The sequence below is a fragment of the Thamnophis elegans genome, chromosome 2, assembly GCF_009769535.1.
Source record: "Thamnophis elegans isolate rThaEle1 chromosome 2, rThaEle1.pri, whole genome shotgun sequence".
Classification (NCBI taxonomy): domain Eukaryota; kingdom Metazoa; phylum Chordata; class Lepidosauria; order Squamata; family Colubridae; genus Thamnophis; species Thamnophis elegans.
This window is the reverse complement of record NC_045542.1, coordinates 155,046,495-155,061,037: the sequence shown is the minus strand read 5'-3', so window position 1 is coordinate 155,061,037 and position 14,543 is coordinate 155,046,495. Positions and strand designations below refer to the sequence as shown.

The 14,543-nt window shown below is 42.8% G+C and overlaps 1 protein-coding gene across 1 annotated transcript in view; it reads left to right on the top strand.

Annotated features, from left to right (window-relative positions):
• LOC116504233 (complement C4-like) overlaps positions 1–14,543 on the top strand; it is a 90,114-nt gene that overhangs the window by 66,397 nt on the left and 9,174 nt on the right. The window contains 9 exon segments of the mRNA XM_032211124.1: positions 449–636; positions 2,421–2,579; positions 2,924–2,983; positions 4,579–4,672; positions 7,367–7,538; positions 9,216–9,306; positions 11,516–11,590; positions 11,873–11,978; positions 13,641–13,730. Of these exon segments, the coding sequence (XP_032067015.1) occupies positions 449–636; positions 2,421–2,579; positions 2,924–2,983; positions 4,579–4,672; positions 7,367–7,538; positions 9,216–9,306; positions 11,516–11,590; positions 11,873–11,978; positions 13,641–13,730 (1,035 nt within the window).

Here is a 14,543-nt window from a genome sequence, read left to right as displayed (position 1 = left end):
CAGCTGATACAGCCCAATACTGCTGTACCAGTAGTAGCTGGGAGCAGCTGACAGTGTAGTGGTACGGTGGCCAGTTTGGCCCACCTGCCCGCCCGGGTTCTATACCTGTTTTTATAGCAACCGGCTAATTGCGCATGTGTGCACCTGCGCAACCTTCGACAAGCAGCTGGGTGTCTCAGGGGCAGTGGAGTGCACATGCATGAACAGGATGCCCGGCCCCATGAGCAGCGTACCAGTAGCAATGGGGAGAGGAGCTCACCACTGGATGGGATGGGATGGATGAATGGATGGGTGGATGGATGGATGGAGAATGGAATGGAATGAAGTGAGTAAGTGAGTCAGTGAGTCAGTCAGTGAGTCAGTCAGTCAGTCAATCAATCAAAAACACACATTTAAGCATCACTTCTGCTTTGGCCTTAAACTCGGTTCTCTCTTTCTTGCCCTCCAGACAGCACTATGATATTCTGGTTAGCCGGTGAGGACCAGCGTACAAAGGTGCCTTCAGCTATCTCAGTGGAGGCCACAAGCTATGCCCTTCTCTACTTACTGAAGCAAAATAATGCTGCAGTAGCTGCCAAGGTGTCTCGGTGGCTGACCGAGCAGAGGAACTACGGAGGAGGATTCAGATCAACACAGGTACTGGCTGAACCTAGGAGGAATTTCCTGACAGTTAGAACAATTAACCAGTGGAACAACTTGCCTCCAGAAGTTGTGGGTGCTCCAACATTGGAAGTTTTTAAGAATAGGTTGGACAACCATTTGTCTGAAGTGGTGTAGGGTTTCCTGCCTGAGCAGGGGGTTGGACTAGAAGACTTCCAAGGTCCCTTCCAACTCTGTTATTCTGTAATCCTTATCAGAAAAGGAATGAAAGCATGGTTGAATACCGAGTGGGAATGAGAGTTGGCATTTTTTGTAAGAGGAAATTAAGGTCTGGAGGGGGTAAGAAGGATGGTTGTATGTGAGGCAAAAAGATGCTGGCTAAGGCAGGGGTCTCCCACTTTGGCCACTTTAAGCCTGGTGGACTTCAGCTTCCAGAATTCCCCAGCCAGCTTTGATTAAAGTAGCCAAGGTTGTAGACCCCTGGCCTAAGGAATGGTCAAATAAGAGACAGCTGAGCCCACAACTACATAGTGGGCGGAGTAACTACCAGTAGGCTCAGAAGGGACTTTCCTCAGCTTCGTGGGCTGTAAAGATGGTGGGAGAGTTGTACTTTCAGATTGCAAGATTAGGTTAATGTAGTGATGAAAGAAATGTCCTTCTGGGTTCAGCTCCAAGTGTGGAAAAAGACACTGGAGACATGGAGGCTGCTTGGAAAGATAGTTTATTGTTGGACAGGGCCACATGGCTTGAGCCCTGAACAGAAAAGGTGATCACATGCGTCAATGTTGGTGAAGAAAAAGAGAAGGGCTGAAGGAGGGGCTTGCTAGGCTTTTTATAACCTGTTTAGTCCCACCTCTCTGTTTCCTGTTCCTGTGTAAGAAATGTATTCTGATTGGTTGTCAGACTCCCATAGGGCCATGCAGGGGTAACTCTCTGGGCTGTGTTTTGAATCCAGGTTTAGTTGAGTTCTCAGATGCCATGTGGTCAGTTGAGTAAAGGGCCAATATTATCATGCCTTTACTCCCATCCCCTCCTGGGGCTGCAGTGGAGAAGTCTTTATTATGTAAAAGGGACTAGCTTGGCCTTCTTAATGGCCCATTAACAGTGGGGATGGGCAGGAAGATGCAGGCAACTATTCTGTCTTTTAAAACATGTTTCTTTCTTTTCATATCCAGAGAAATATTCTGCCTTTTCAATATTTCCTAGGATATTTCATTTTTCTGAGAGAGGGCTGGATGATAACTTCCTACAGTAGCCTTGCCATGAAGTAGAATTAGCTCATCTGGTTGCGTTTCCTGTCTAGCCCACTGGTATGGCTGACAATGGTCAGTTAAGATGATGGGACTGTTCCTGAGAAGAAGGACTGAACTTTAAAATGCCCCCCCTCCCTGTCGCGGTACAGGAGGCTGAGTAGGCCACGCCCACCCAGCAACCAGGCAGAGAACCGGTTGCTAAAATTTTGAATCCCACCCTTGATTGTAAGTCACTTTTTCTGTGCTCTTATAACTTTGAACAGTCACTTAGTGGATGGTTGTACATTGAGGACTATCTGTGCAAGAACATTACGAGAGAAAATGTTTACAAAATAAAGCGAAAACAGCACCTAAAAGAGAAATGAATTCTGAGTGTTTAAACGAGCTGTGGATTTTGGTGGGTCAACAAATCTTCAGAAATTTGCAGAAGGATTCAGTGCGATGAGCGTGAGCCTCACAAAATACGGGTGACCTAGAAAGTGAATGATAGCCGCTATGTGTTTTTTTTATGTGGGTTTTCCAAAATCGTGTCAGGGTTCTGATTTCTATGGTGGCTTCTCTTCCCAGGACACAGTGGTGGCTTTGGAAGCTCTTTCCTCCTACTGGATCAGCACTTTCAAAGAGGAAGGAAATGAGCTCACCGTCTCTCTTACGGTCCCGGGAAAACACTTGCCTACTCAGATTTCCTTTGGAAGATCCAACGACCCGATCCAGGAAGAGCTTCAGGTACCCACGCTGACTTGGGTGTACGTGATGAGGAATGGAGTAATATGGAGATGGGTATAAACCCATCCAGACCTTTCTACCTTCCAAGGTCCCTTCCAACTCTTATTCTGTGGCCAACTTCCAAAAACACTGATTTAAATGATATTTATAGCAACGTTCAAATGGCAGATCTCCCAATTGGTTGTGAGGAACAAAAAGGGGAACAAGTCTGGGAATTAAGTTTCAAACTGTCTTTTGAGTTTATGTGTTTGCAAGGAAAATTATACTGTATATACAGTAGAATTTTGACAATGCTATTTTTGGTGTTATTCTACAATGTAATTCTGTGGGGTTTTTTTCTTCAGTTTTCTTTGGGAAAAGACATTGACGTAAAAGTGGAAGGGAAAGGGAAAGGAACTCTGACTGTAAGTAATTTCATACTACTATTATGACAAATATTGAATGACAACTGCTACGATTTTTACTATGATTAGAGACGGATACATATGTAATCCTAGACTTACAACCACAATTGAGCCCAACATTTCTGTTGTTAAGAGAGATTTGCCCCATTTTACGACCTTTCTTGCCACTGTTGTTAAATGAATCACTCCAGATGATAAATTATTAGCACGGCTGTTAAGTGAATCTGGCTTCCTCAGTGACGATGCTTGTGAGAAGGTCACAAAAGGAGATCACATGACCTTGGGGCACAGCAACAGTCATAAATATGAACCAGTTGCCAAGCATCTGAGTTTTGATCATGTGACCATGGGGGTTGCTGCAATGGTCATAAGTGTGAAAAACGGTCATAGGTCACATTTTTCAATGCTGTAGTAACATTGAACGGTCACTAAAGGAACTGTTATAACTTGAGGACTACCTGTAGTGGGCTTTTTCTCTTAGCCTCACAAAATAGGAAGAGGTAGTCACGGACTTAAAACCATTCATTAAATTTGCAGATGACACCAAGCTGGCAGGAATAGCCAACACTCCAGAAGATAGGATTAAGATACAGAAGGATCTTGACAGACTTGAACATTGGGCACTATCTAATAAAATGAAATTCAATGGTGAAAAAAGTAAGGTTCTACATTTAGGCAAGAAAAACGAAATGCACAGGTACAGTATAGGTGGTACCTTGCTCAACAGTAGTAACTGTGAGAGGGATCTTGGAGTCCTAGTGGACAACCCTTTAAATATGAGCCATCTGTGTGCAGCAGCTGCCAAAAAAGCCAACACAGTTCTAGGCTACATAAACAGAGAAATAGAATCAAGATCACGTGAAGTGTTGATACCACTTTATAATGCCTTGGTAAGGCCACACTTGGAATACTGCATCCAGTTTTGGTCACCACGATGTAGAAAAGATGTGGAGACTCTGAAAAGAGTGCAGAGAAGAGCAACTAAGATGATTAGGGGACTGGAGACTAAAACATATGAAGAACGGTTGCAGGAACTGGGTATGTCTAGTTTAATAGAAAGAAGGACTAGGGGAGACATGATAGCAGTGTTCCAATATCTCAGGGGTTGCCACAAAGAAGAGGGAGTCAAACTATTATCCAAAGCACCTGAGGGTAGAACAAGAAGCAATGGATGGAAACTAATCAAGGGGAGAAGCAACTTAGAAGTGAGGAGACATTTCCTGACAGAACAATTAATTAGTGGAACAGCTTGCCTCCAGAAGTTGTGAATGCCCCAACACTGGAAGTTTTAAGGAAGATGTTGGATAGCCGTTTGTCTGAAATGGTATAGGGTTTCCTGCCTAGGCAGAGGGTTGGACTATAAGACCTCCAAGGTCCCTTCCAACTCTGCTATTGTATTGCATTGTATTTAGTGACCATTTGAAGTTGAACAGTGAACTGCACTGAAAAAAGTGACTTAGGATCGATCCCCACAATTCTGTAGAGATTCTCAGTCATCCAGAAGTTGCCAAGGTTGAAAAACATTATTCTAGCACAACTCAGCATCACCACTGAGGAAAGCGGGAAAGCTTATCTTCTCTTCTTTATCCTTCCAGGTTCTCAAGCAGTTTCATGTTTTGGCTGTCCAGAACACCAGTTGTCAAACTCTTGGGCTAGAAGTGACCGTGAGTGGCTCTATTCGCCGAAATGGTACGTCAGGGATTGGGGATTTTGAATTATTTTTTTAAATAATTGATTGGTCTTTTTCCCCTAAACAACATAGCTGGGCCAGACTGTTTCTTAACGTGAACTGCTTTGTAGAGAGAAATAGATGGCTTATAAATGTAATAAACAAATAAAAATACATAAAGTCCATGAATGGGAGGGAACTGATGCAAATTTGAGAGCTTAGTTACTCCTTTCCTCTCTCTTAGTTTGGGGTTAGCCTACATCTGTTGTGCTTGTTACAATACACAATGATTGCTGTTTGGGAAGAATCATGTAGAACATGATTTGTTTATGGATGACTATCGTGTTTCCTCAAAAATAAGACATATTTTTATTTTATTTATAAGATACATTCTTATTTTCTTTTAACCCCCCAAATAAGTGCTAGACCTTATTTTCGGGGAGGTCTTATTATTTTTGAGGTGCAGGAGGCGGCGAGCGTGGTCGCCTCACGACTGCTGCTGTGTTGCAATATTTTCGAGGAGGGCTTATTTCAGGGGAGAGCTTATTTTAGCACATGCACTCAAAAGCCCGATTGGGCTTATTATCCGGGGAGGCCTTATTTTCAGAGAAATGAGGTAGTTTTACACAAAGGGCTAGACCATGGTTTAAATGTTGGGTTGTTTAGGCAAAACCAAGTGAGCCACCTTATGTTTTTAGCCATGTCAGAGAAATGGATGTCTAGTGTCTTCTCCAATGTTGGAGCACCCGTAACTTCTGAGGGCAAGCCGTACCACTGGTTGATTGTTCTGTCAGGAAATTCCTCTTTACTTGTAGGTTGCTTTTCTCCTTGATTATTTTCCATCTGTTGCTTCTTCTCCTTCGGGGACTTTGGAGAATAGTTTGCCCCTTTCTTCTTTGTGGCAGCCCCTTAGATATTGGAACACTTCAGTGGTGGGATTCAGCCAGTTTGCGCCTATCCGGGAGAACCGGTTGTTTACTTTCTAAGCAGTTTGGAGAACGGGTTGTTGGAAGAAATCTCATTTTGATTTTCCCACTTTACAGGGCTAATCCTGTAAGGAAGGCAGGAAGGAAACATTCTGGTGTTGTTTCTAGCCTAATCTTTATTGCCCTGCTTCCAGAAACCACCTTTCTGCTTAACCCTTATTAACTCTTATTACATTGTAACAGCGAAGGCGAAGTGCCCATTGACCTGAGTGATGTTGATTTTGTCACGCCCACCCAGTCACATGACCACCGAGTCCCGCCTACCCACCTGCTCATGATGGCAGAGAACCGGTTGTTAACGTATTTGAATCTCACCACTGGAACACTCCTATGGAGGCTGTGCGAATCTGGATGGGGAGGAACAGGCTCAAGCTCAATCCCTCCAAGACAGAGTGGCTGTGATTTCCGTCATCCTGATTTGTGCATCTTGTTCCATCTTTGATGATAGGGGGAGAAATTTTAGCCCCCTCAGAGAGGGCCCGCAATCTGGGCATCCTTCTGGATACGCGGCTTAGTTTAGAAGAACACCTGACAGCCGTGACCAGGGGGGCCTTTTACCAGGTTCGCCTGGTACGTCAGTTGCACCCCTTTCTGGATCGGGATGCTCTGTGCACAGTCACTCATCCCCTCATCCTTTTCTCACCTGGACTACTGTAACGCTCTCTACATGGGGCTGCCCTTGAAGAGCACCCAGAAGCTTCAACTGGTCCAGAATGCGGCTGCACTGGTTGTCATGGGGGCACCCAGGTACTCCCATGTTACACCCCTTTTAGGCAGCCTGCACTGGTTGCCAGTTGTCTTCCGGGTGCGATTCAAGGTACTAATTATAACCTTTAAAGCGCTCCATGGCTTAGGCCCAGGGTACCTGCGAGACCACCTACTGCCACCGGTAGCCTCCCATCGTCCAGTGCGATCCCACAGAGTTGGCCTCCTCAGGGGCCGTCGGCCAGACAGTGTCAGCTAGTGAGAGCGCCTTCTGTGGGAGCGCCTTCCCTCTGGAATGAGCTACCCTCGGAGCTTCGTATAATCCTCGACCTCCAGTCCTTCCAACGCACCCTAAAAAGTTGGCTTTTCCAGCAAGCCAGCCTGGCCTGAACAAAACAAATCAAATTATTGATTCCTGTTAATTTTAATTTTAATTATTTTTTTAAAAAGTGTCATTGTCAATTTTAATTGGGTTTGGGATATCCTGTTTAATTTCTTCTTAACTTTTGTATTATATGTTTCTTTTAATGTTTGTACGCCGCCCTGAGTCCTTGGGAGAAGGGCGGCATATAAATCGAATAAACCTAAACCTAAACCTATCATATCACCCCTAGTCCTTGTCTACAGAGATTCTGAATCATCCAGGTCAAGGTAGTCCCAGAGGTGTTTTATTTCAAGAGACAACAGGACTTCCTTGTTTTTCTTTGAAGACATTTCGTTTCCCAACCAAGAAGCTGCTTCTTCACTGATTCATTCTTCAGAGCTGAAGAAGCTTCTTGGATGAGAAGTGAAACGTCTTCAGAAAGTCCAGTTGCCTCTTGAAAAAAACACCTTTGGGACACCCCTAGTCCTTCTTTTCGTTGAACTAGACATACCCAATTCCTGCAGCCGTTCTTCCTATGAAGCACACTCCATATTCAGTGTGCCCGTGGGAAAAGCAAATATATCCCACACCTCACAATGCCAACGGTCTCAGCTCTGCGTAGACCCTTGTTAAAATTTGTCTCTGTTTTCTTACCGCAGCTGAAGTGGAAGATTACTATTATGAATATGAAGACGATCTTCCGCCCACGTCACCACCTGCTAACAAGCCATTGTCACGGATTGAGTTATTTGATGCCCGTCAGCGCCGAAAGAGGGAGACCAAAGACACCGAACAGACAAGACACGACGTCACCTACGAAGTCTGCTTCTGGTAACTTGGGGGGGGGGGGAATAGGACCATTTTGGCAGAATTGTTAAGGGTGGGCTGGGAATAAGCAGTTGGCTACTTGACAGATTTATTTATGTTTATATTTTATTTATTTATTTTGACTGGTTTATTTTTCATTTCATTTATTTATTTAGATTTTATTTTTATCTATTTATCTATCTATCTATCTATCTATCTATCTATCTATCATCTATCTATCTCTATCTATCTATCTATCTATCTATCTATCTATCTATCTATCTATCTAGTATGGTTTATTTTTTATTATTTATTTAGACTGGTTTGTTTTTATTTAGTTAGACTTGTTTATTTTATTTTATTTATTTATTTTGACTGGTTTATTTTTTATATTTATTTTGACAGATTTGTTTTTATTTATCTTGACTGGTGTTTTTTTCATATTTATTTATTTATTTATTTTGACTGGTTTATTTTTCATTTCATTAATTTATTTAGATTTTATTTTTTATCTATCTATCTATCTATCTATCTATCTATCTATCTATCTATCTATCTATCTATCTAGTATAGTTTATTTTTTATTATTTATTTAGACTGGTTTGTTTTTATTTAGTTAGACTTCTTTATTTTATTTTATTTATTTATTTATTTTGACTGGTTTATTTTTTATATTTATTTTGACAGATTTGTTTTTATTTATCTTGACTGGTTTTTTTCCCCATATTTATTTATTTGTTTATTTTGACTGGTTTGTTTTTATTTTCTTACATTGATTTATTTAGACTGGTTTGTTTTTATTTTTTTTAGACTGCTTTATTTTATTTTGTTTGTTTGTTTCTTTTGACTGGTTTATTTTATTTATATTTATTGATTTATTTTGACTGGTTTGTATTTATTTATTTTGACCGGTTTATTATTTTATTTTATTGATTGATTTATCTTGACTGGTTGATTTTTTTATTTTTTTTATATTTATTTACTTAGACTGTTTTTATTTATTTATATAGCTTGACAGGTTCATTATTATTTTTTCATTTATTTATTTTGACTGGTTTTTTTTATTTCCACAGGTTTACTTTTTATTTATTGTTTATTTGTTTTGTTTATTTATTTTCACAGGTTTCTTTCTTTCTTTCTTTCTTTTTATTTACTTATTTCTTTATTTCTGTCAAACTGGTGGCCTGTGGGCTGAATGCGTCACACGCAGGCCATAGCCACCCCAGCTCCGGAAAGGCAAAAAACATCACTATATGTAACTTGACACAATTGGGTTTGACACCCGTGGTTGTGGTTGTTGTTATGTCCTCGACCTGCGACCAGTCCTAAGTCCTCAACATATGAATGACAGCCAGCAACTGCTGTGGCGTGCCTATTGGCTAAGGCGCGCCTGGCTGAGCGCAGGATGTTTCTGTTGTTCCTATTGGCTGCCCTGCTTGACAGCTCCGGTATAAATAGCTGTCAAGCAGGGCAAGGTGCTGAATTTGTGTATAGTATATATGTAACATGCCGCGATTGGGTTTGACACCCGTGGTTGTGGTTGTAACTCAAGGACTACCTGTATCAACATTATGTGGTCCAATTCATTCAACATCATTGTCTGATGTTTCTATTAAATCACAGAGGGCAACTCAATCAAACTAAAGGCATTAAACAATCTCTCCCACCTCCCAACCTTTCTCTCTTTATCTTTCTCTACAGGAGACAACGTGGGGCCCGTGTTTCTGGCATGGTCATTGTGGACATCAGCCTATTGAGTGGCTTTCAGCCTGACGAGGTGGACCTTGTTCAGGTACTTCTTGACAAAGGGTTATACTTCCCTTTAATAGCAATAACACTTAGACTTATACACCGCTTCACAGTGCTTTGCAGCCTTCTCTAAGCGGGTTTATAGAATATTGGCCCCAACAATCTGGGTCCTCATTTTACTAACTTTGGAAAGATGGAAGGCTGAGTCAACCTTGAGCCAGTCAGGATCGAACTTCTGGCAGTCAGCAGAATTAGCTTGCAATACTGCATTCTAACCACTGCACCACCTCGGCTCTTAATAGCAATAGCACTTAGACTTATATACTGCTTCATGGTGTGAGGTTCCCATAAGATGCCCTAATTAATTTACGAGCCTCGAGACAAAGTTCAAAAGAAATCCAGTCATTTATTAGGAGCAACATTTTGGCAACGCCTGCCATGGAGTCAGATCTGATTTCCGTTTAATGGTGGCTGAACTTTACCCCTGTGTCTCCCCTCCCCTCAAGTGTGTCATAAATCACATCCACCAATGAAGTGCTGCAGCAGGTTGTAAAATTATGAAGAACAGTTGCAGGAACTGGATCTGTCTAGTTTAATGAAAAGAAGGACTAGGGGAGACATGATAGCAGTGTTCCAATATCTCAGGGGTTGCCACAAAGAAGAGGGAGTCAAACTATTCTCCAAGGCACCTGAGGGTAGAACAAGAAGCAATGGGTGGAAACTAATTAAGGAGAGAAGCAACTTAGAACTAAGGAGAAATTTCCTGACAGTCAAAACAATTAATCAGTGGAACACCTTGCCTCCAGAACTTGTAAATGCTCTAACACCGAAGGTTTTTAAGAAGAGATTGGACAACCATTTGTCTGAAGTGCTACCCTGTTTTCCTGAAAATAAGACCTCTCCAGATAATTATTGAGTGTATGTGCTAAAATAAGCCCTCCCTGAAAACAAGCCCTCCCCAAAAACATTCCAACATAGCAGTAGCCATGAGGTGACCACACTCTCCACTTCCTGCACCTCAAAAATTATAAGACCTCCCCAAAAATAAGGCCAAGTTCTTATTTCGGTGGTCAAAAGAAAATAAGACCCTGTCTTATTTTCGGGAAAACATGGTATAGGTTTCCTGTGAGCTGGAGGGCGAGGATGGGCAGGTTGGGGTTGGGGTTGGGTAGAAGACCTCCAAGGTCCCTTCCAACTCTGTTACTCTATTCTATTCTAAAGTCAATGGGGAAGCTTAACAACCATGTTACTAACATGGTGGCTGAACTTTACCCCTGTGTCTCCCCTCCCCTCAATCTGTGTCATAAATCACAACCACCAGTGAAGTGCTGCAGCAGGTTATAAAATTTCGCGCCTCACATGCCTGCTGTAGAAATCTGAGATCCGACCCTGGTTGAAGCTTTGCGTGGAATTCTCCCTCCCTTCTCTCCCAATGTCAACTTGATAATAGGCATGGAAATGCTTTACAAAGTGACACATGGTACTTTACAGCTCTTTCTAAGAAGTTTACAGAATCAGCATATTGTCCTGCAACAATCTATGTCCTCACTGTACTCACCTCAGAAGGCCAAGTAATCTTCAGCCCGTCAGGATTGTGGGAATCGAACTCCTGGCAATGTGAGCAGAGTTAGCCTGCAATACTGCATTCTAACCACTGCACAACCACAGCCGTTAATACTGGGGAAGTGTAGTTACTCTTATCTACCTCCATGGCAGAAACTCTTGGATGTCCCCAACTTGTCCCCATTTAAATGGGTGAAACAGAGACTGGAGGCTGAAACACTGAGAAGTCGGGATTTCTCCGTGTCTTGGCAGAAAATTAAACCAGGGGTCTCCGGACTTGGCAACTTTTAAGACTTGTGGACTTCAAGTCCCAGAATTCCTCAGCCGGATATGTTGGCTGGGGAATTCTGGGAGTTGAAGTCCACAAGTCTTAAAGATGCCAAGTTGGGACACCCCTGAGTTAAACTGATGGTACATCTTTGCCTACCCTCTTGCTGTTGGAATAAGGGGGAAAATGTAATCATCCTGCTTCAGTCAACTCTCTTCTGGTTCTCTGTTGGGGAGCGATGCCTGGATTTCATGCTTCCGGAGTCTGTTATATGAACCTAATGGTTACACCATCTGCTCTTGGCACCCTCCTGCTTTCCCAGTGTTGATAGCTGGCAGGAAAACATTCATCAACCGCAATTTGGGAGATCTGCTTGCTTGATCTATTCCTTATGGCTTTTCCATCCCTCCCTTCTCTGCAGTTGCAAGAGGTCCCTGACCAATACATCAACCACTGGGAGACTCAAGGACAACGGCTGCTCCTGTATTTTGACCAGGTGGGAGGATTTTCTACAAATCAATATATTCAGAGGGGCGGTTGGAGAAGGCAAGGCAGAATGGTGTTGTGGCCTAGAGGTGGCACTCTCGCCTCGCAATCAGGAAGACTGGAAGGCTGAGTCAACCTTGAACCTGGTGGGAATCGAACTGCCAAATTGCAGGCAGCCGGCAGGCAGCAGAAGTAGCCTGTTGTACTGCACTCTAACCACTGCGCCACCTCGGCTCTGTACAGAAAGGTAGAATATAATATTTGAAGTTTAAATATCTATTTGTGTTTCCAGGCACCACAAACCGGCCGTGAGTGTATCGCTTTCAGGGCTAAACAGGTAGTATCTGTAGGAAAACTACAACCAGCCAGCGCCACCGTCTATGACTTCTACGAACCCCGTAAGTCAAAGCAAACAACAGATGAGGAGAGGGAGGGGAGCTGGTGGGATTCCTTTAAAAAACAAATCAGTCTCTGGTGGGGCACAATTGGTGTGTCAGACATGTTGTGATGTCTCCAGAACAAGCATGACTGATTATTTGTAAAGACTGTTTCAAAAAGTACGCTAATTTTATAGTACAGGCAGTTCTCAACGTACGACCACAATTGGGAGCAGAATTTCAGTCATAAATCGTGGCAGTCGTCAGTCAAGTCAGATCTGATTTTACAAGAGTTTTTACAACAGTTGTTAAGTGAATCACTGCTGTCCTTAAGTGTGTTACACAGTGTATTAGTTTATTATTAGTCAATATTAGTTTATTAAAACCAACACAGTTCTAGGCTGCATAAACAGAGGGATAGAATCAAGATCATGTGAAGTGTTAATACCACTTTATAATCCCTTGGTAAGGCCACACTTGGAATACTGCATCCAGTTTTGGTCGCCACGATGTAGAAAAGATGTGGAGACTCTAGAAAGAGTGTTGAAAGATCAACAAAGATGATTAGGGGACTGGAGACTAAAACATAGGAAGAATGGTTGCAGGAACTGGGTATGTCTAGTCTGATGAAAAGAAGGACTAGGGGAGACATGATAGCAGTCTTCCAATATCTCAGGGGCTGCCACAAAGAAGAGGGAGTCAAACTATTCTCCAAGGCACCTGAGGGCAGGACAAGAAGCAATGGGTGGAAACTAATCAATGAGAGAAGCAACTTAGAACTAAGGAGAAATTTCCTGACAGTCAAAACAATTAATCAGTGGAACACCTTGCCTCCAGAAGTTGTAAATGCTCTAACACTGGAAGTTTTTAAGAAGAGATTGGACAACCATTTGTCTGAAGTGCTACCCTGTTTTCCTGAAAATAAGACCTCTCCAGATAATTATTGAGTGCATGTGCTAAAATAAGCCCTCCCTGAAAATAAACCCTCCCCGAAAATATTTCAGAACAGCAGTAGCCATGAAGTGACCACACTCTCCACTTCCTGCACCTCAAAAATTATAAGACCTCCCCAAAAGTAGGGTAGAGGGGAATGATGGAGGGAAGATGGAAAGTTGGAGGGGGGGGCGAAAGAAAGGGTGTATGGAGGGTTGAAGAGGTACATTGGGTTTTTATTTTGGGGGGTACTGCTGATAAGAGGAATGGCTGTGTTTATTGTTTAATGTTATATGGCCCCGGTTATGCACAGTATATATGTGACTGTACGAAAATGAAAATGGAAAATAAAAACACATTTACATTTTAAAAAATTATAAGACCTCCCCAAAAATAAGGCCAAGTGCTTATTTCGGTGGTCACAAAAAATAAGACCCTGTCTTATTTTCGGGGAAACATGGTATAGGTTTCCTGTGAGCTGGGGGGGGGAGGGAGGCAGGTTGGGGTTGGGTAGAAGACGTCCAAGGTCCCTTCCAACTCTGTTACTCTATTCTATTCTAAAGTCAATGGGGAAGCTTAACAACCATGTTACTAACTTAACAACTGCAGTGATTCACACTTATCGAATGTGGCAAGAAAAGTCATAAAATGGGGCAAAACTCACTTAACAAATTTTGGGCTCAATTGTGGTTGTAAGTTGCGTACTACATGCATTATGTCCCTCTGACCTTTCCACTCTCCCTCTTGTAGATCAACGTTGCAGCATCTTCTACGGTGCTCCCAATAAGCCACAATATGTGTCCGCATTGTGCTCAGAGGATGTCTGTCAGTGTGCTGAAGGTAAAATTATCTGGATTTTAGATCAATGATTTTAAGCTCTCTAAATTCAGATGAACACTTGGTCCCATGGACTGCCCTCCTCCCTCCAAAGCACAAATACAACCCAAGTTTACTTCCACATGATTAACTGGAAAGGTAGATTTTGCAAGGGTTATTTAAAATAATGCAGCTGATCTGCTGTCACTTGGAAGTGGGTCTGTGACAATTCGTTGCAGCCAACTCACTACAGCCAACTTGCTGCGGGACACGAGTTACACTGATATCAAAGAAACGGTGGAACAGAATCATTAAAGAAAGGTTGCAAAAGGAGGGACAGAATGAAATCTGAATGGCAAAAATTAAAACAAATAATTGAATTGATAAATTGTCCTGCAGTCAATTGTCCCGCAGAGTTGCCCCATGGCGAGTTGTCCTACCGCAAGTTGGCCGTGTTGAGTTGGCCGCAGTGAATTAGCCATGGAGAGTTGGCCACAGCAAGGTGACTGTGGCAAGTTGGCCCCATTCCGCTTGGAGCCACCTGATAGCTGGACAAAGGAAACGCTCTATCCAAGGTCTGGTAGATGTCCATATCACAACTGCCACCCCAGTCTTTAAATATATGTTTGCTCATGTACCCATACCTAATAGTCAGTACAGCACAGTGATGGCTAACCTTTTTGGGATCGCGTGCCAAAAGCGGGGGGAGGGTAGGGGGGTCGTGCGCGGGCATGCCATACCCATAATGCTATGTGTACAACTCAGTGTGCATGCACGCGATTAGCGTTCCCCCCCTGCTTTTGGCATGCTTTTTTCACCCTCCCAGACTTTCTAGGA